At 43.4% G+C, this 4,652-nt stretch overlaps 1 protein-coding gene across 1 annotated transcript; it reads left to right on the plus strand.

Moving 5' to 3' along the window:
- Positions 1 to 1,118: 1,118 nt before the first annotated feature.
- Positions 1,119 to 4,236, plus strand: SPRY4 (sprouty RTK signaling antagonist 4). The gene is given in 2 exon segments (XM_033927582.1): positions 1,119 to 1,154; positions 1,156 to 4,236. Coding segments are annotated over 2 exon segments (900 nt in total). The 3' UTR covers positions 2,020 to 4,236.
- The last annotated feature ends 416 nt before the right edge of the window (positions 4,237 to 4,652 follow it).

The raw sequence follows: 4,652 nt of genomic DNA on the forward strand, positions 1-4,652 counted from the left end.
TTGTCCCCAAATAGCTCAGAACGGGTCACAGGTTAACATATCTAATTTCAGTATACTAGGGGTCTAATATTAATATTCGGTTTTACTGGTTACAATTTGCCATAGTTTTCCTTACTGTGTAAGGTTTCCAGTATATAAGTTTTATCCTAATACATAAGAACATAACATAAGAACATAAGCAGTGCCTCCGCCGGGTCAGACCATAGGTCCATCCTGCCCAGCAGTCTGCTCCCGCGGCGGCCCAAACAGGTCACGACCTGTCTGAATCACCAGCAGGGGCCCCTTGCCACCTTGGTTTCCCATTGAAGTCCTATCTTCCCATCAAAGTCCTCACCCTCCGGTCTTGCCCATGCACGACCTGGTTGGCTTTCTATACTTATTACCTGGTTAGCTTTCTATACTTGTGTTACATCCCAGCTCCTCCCTCAGTATCCCACGATCCCTTTATCCCTCAGGAATCCGTCCAATCCCTGTTTGAATCCCTGTACTGTACTCTGCCTGATCACTTCCTCCGGTAGCGCATTCCAAGTGTCCACGACCCTTTGGGTGAAGAAAAACTTCCTTGCATTTGTTTTGAACCTATTTCCCTTCAGTTTCTCCGAATGCCCCCTCGTACCTGTTGTCCCCCTCAGTCTGAAGAATCTGTCCCTATCCACCCTCTCTATGCCCTAATAACATCTAATAACAATGTCCATAATATACAGTTTACAGGTTGAATTAGTCAGTTACAGTGCCAGATTTTTTCAATAAAAGTTTTTATCCTCACGTAACACCTATCAAGGGTCACATATCCATTTCTTTGTCATCTATCGGTCGTGGGAGGGAGAATTAGGTGAATAGGTATGTTTTTAAGGCTTTCCTAAAGTTGAGGAGTCCTTCAAGGGATCTAATCTGTGGGGGGGGGGGGGGCAGTTCATTCCATTATAATGTGAGATTAGGAACGTCATTTTGCAGTTAAAAGGCACGGCCAGGGGGGCTACTCTGCTAAACAGAATATTTGAAGGATCGAAACTTTATTTAAAAAGATTATTGGTTTCAGAATCTGTAATTTTGCAATATTTTTTTTTTTTTTTTCTTTTCTAGGAGACTTAAAAGCGAAACGGAGCGGACAGTTGTCAATGGAGCCCCGAATCCCCCACAACATTACTGTCGTCCCCAAACTCGGGCATGGTGCAGCCTCTGCTCGACAGCCGCGTCCCCTATGGACGGTTGCAACATCCACTCTCCATTCTGCCTATCGATCAAATGAAGACCATCCATGTCGAGAACGATTACATCGACAACCCCGCGCTCGCTCAGCTGACCAACCAGAAGGCTCACCGAGGGCATCACGAGCCCGCGCCAGCTCATCGGCACCGAGTGCAGAGGTGCGACCACGACGTCACGCACCCCTGGATATCTTTCAGCGGACGCCCGAGCTCCATTAGCAGCAGCAGCAGCACCTCCTCGGATCAAAGGCTGCTGGACCACATGGCGCCCCCGCCGCTGGCCGATCAGTCCTCGCCGAGAGCGGTGAGGATACAGCCCAAAGCAATTAACTGCAAGCCGCTGGACATGAAGGGTCCGGTGTCTCAGGAGCTGGACAAGCACTTCTTGCTGTGCGAGGCGTGTGGTAAGTGTAAGTGCAAAGAGTGCACGTGTCCGAGGACTTTGCCCTCGTGCTGGGTGTGTAACCAGGAGTGCCTGTGTTCGGCTCAGAACCTGGTGAATTACTCCACCTGTATGTGCCTTGTGAAAGGGGTCTTCTACCACTGCACCAATGAAGACGACGAGGGATCCTGCGCGGACCACCCGTGCTCCTGCTCCTACTCGAACTGCTGCGCCCGCTGGTCCTTCATGGGCGCGCTGTCCCTGGTCTTGCCCTGCCTGCTCTGTTACCTTCCTGCCACGGGCTGCGTTAAACTCTCCCAAAAGTGTTACGACCAACTGAGCCGGCCAGGATGTCGATGTAAAAACACAAACAGTGTCATTTGCAAAGCGCCAGATGGCAAAGCAAATAGGCCGGGGAAGCCCTTGTGATAGAGGAATGAAATACTGTGAGATTTTTGTGAAAGATTGTACTGTCTATCTCTCTCTCTGTCTAGCAGGGATTCCTTCCTACCTACTTGTAACCTCCCCCACCCCCCCCCCCCCCCCCGGGAGAATTTTGATTACTCTAGATTTAATTCAGGGTTGTTGTTTTTTTAATCTGTGATAGGAAGAATTGCCTTGGCAAGGTATTTACAGAGAGGAGCCCTTTTAAGTAGGAAGCTAGCTGGCTCCTTAACTGTCTGAAAAACCCAATAAGTGTTAACAACGTCAATATCTTGTGAGGGGGGGGGTGCGGGGGAGCAGAACTATTAGACCTCTGGAAGGAGACCTGCAGGATTCGCAAACAAATACCCCCATATCATTTTGTCAGTTTCCTGCTTACATTTTTCTCCATCTGATTAGTTATAATTTGATATGGGCTTTATTTTGATGGTCTCAGTTAAAATTTTTTTTTTTTTTTTTTTAAATAAAGCAAGAAATGTTCTTCCAAAAAAGTAGAGAAGGACTTGGCAAGGTTTAGGATCTTTTTTAAAAAAAAAAAAAAAAAAAGAGATGTTTATTTCCTTACATCATTGCTTTTATTTCCAAATGGGTCCTTATTCTTTTTCTTTTCCTGTTTGTGACTTTTTGATTTATCTTAATGTAAAGGACTCTCTCGAGCCCATCGAAAAGGACCATGGGGGTAACAGGATGGCCTTGGACAGGGCTCTGTGTTAAGTTGATCACAAGTATATGTTGTGGTTTTTGTTTTATTTTTTTTGTCACTTTTGCCAAGAAGCAAATGGCCAAAACCTGTGGCCCAGGAGAGAGGGTCGTGTGTCACCCCCACCCCCGTCCCAGTTGCCAATATTTAAATCTTTTATTTTTGGCAATGGGACGGGGTTATCGCATATTTTAAGGAAACACAAAAACCGAACGGAGCACAATCCATAATCTTGTTCATTCATTTAGCTATTATCTGTGTGAAGGAATCAAACCGACTATAAAGATAAAACCAGAAAAAAAAGACTTTCCTCTCCCGTTTAAGAGGACAAAATTTTACATGAAGCTTAATTTTCCCCTGTGGTTCTTGTTGCTGCTAAGTCTTTTCATATCCTATACAAATTGTGTGTTTTTTGTATAACTTTGTACATATAAAGAGAAAATTTAAGTCTATTTTAGTGATTAACAAGTACTGAGTGAAGCCAGGGATGTAGTTTTTTTCCATAGCGTTTCTCTTCGGGATGATGGCTCTCCTGGGAGAATGGAGACTCTGGTCCCTGGGCATGCAGGAGGCCTTTTCTGTAATGTGGTGCTGATGACCTCCCTTTTTAAGCTCAAATGCAACGCAGCGTGTTAAACAGGTACTGAACTGCTGCATCCCAGGGGAAAAAAAAAATGTCCCGAGCAGAATACAGCCGAGGCTCCAAATTCAAATAAGGACAGCAGTAGCCGGTTTGTTTGGTTTTTCTTTTTTTTATTATGTAGCATTTCTGATATGTTACTTAACCTGAATGAAAGGAACTTCGTGTACAGAGTTAATAAGCTGAGCATTTATTGGTTTTAAAGTTCATTCAGATTAATACTAGCTTAATTTGATATTTTTTTTTTTTTCCTTAAGTTTTTGAAAAATATTGTAACCATAGATATTTATTATGATTGGAGAAATTAAAAAATTTGTTGTGTTTTTTTTTTTTTCTGATATTTATACTATATTTGCTGGCTTGTACATCTTAAATCGTAGACAAAGGATGCTGCATCCGTGTTTATCAGAGACTTTGATTCATCTAGCTTACCCCTGCCTTAAAAAAAAATTTTTGTTTGCATGTAAATTATTGCACAATACATGGGAGGGGTTAAACCCAGCAAACAAATCGACAGACACTCTCAAATGCTGGTTGAATGTATAAGTGTTGCAAAGTATAGGGACATTGTCCTATTTCTCCTTTAATTCCTCATTTAAAAAAAAAAAAAATGTTAACTACGATCGCCAAAACTGATGCAAGCACAAACGTTTTGGATAGGAGTGTATACACAGTTAGTATTTGACTTATGTGCTCTGTGTGTGCATGCCCAATTAACTTTCTATTTTGGAGGCTTAGATGACAGACAACTAAATAAGCACATAAGGAATCCTGAAATCTCCCAGTCCCAGGTCTGTTTGCTGATAGCAAAATATGTGGATCTTTTTCAGAAGGAAAAAAAAAAAAAAAAAAGCCAAAGGAGAAGACACACCCACCTACAAAGGCACTCATCACAGTGGTTTATTTTAATAGTCTGGTCTTTTGAGCTGCTCTAAGTCTCGCTGTTTATACTTGCCATCAATTACATGATAGCCTAGCGCAGTGGTTCCCAAACCTGTCCTGGGGGACCCCCCCAGCCAGTCAGGTTTTCAAGAGATCCCTAATGAATATGCATGAGAGAGATTTGCATAGAATGGAAGTGACAGGTATGCAAATCTCTCTCATGCATATTCATTAGGAATATCTTGAAAACCTGACTGACTGGGGGTCCCCCAGGACAGGTTTGGGAACCACTGGCCTAGCGGTTGACTGTGTTGATGGCACAGGTATAAAAAAAAGTCTCCTTGATGTTCTTCAGGGTCCACTGGCACTGCAGACTCTGTCTTGGGTTTCTTGAGC

The sequence above is a fragment of the Geotrypetes seraphini genome, chromosome 18 (genome assembly GCF_902459505.1).
Source record: "Geotrypetes seraphini chromosome 18, aGeoSer1.1, whole genome shotgun sequence".
In the NCBI taxonomy this organism is placed as follows: Eukaryota; Metazoa; Chordata; class Amphibia; order Gymnophiona; family Dermophiidae; genus Geotrypetes; species Geotrypetes seraphini.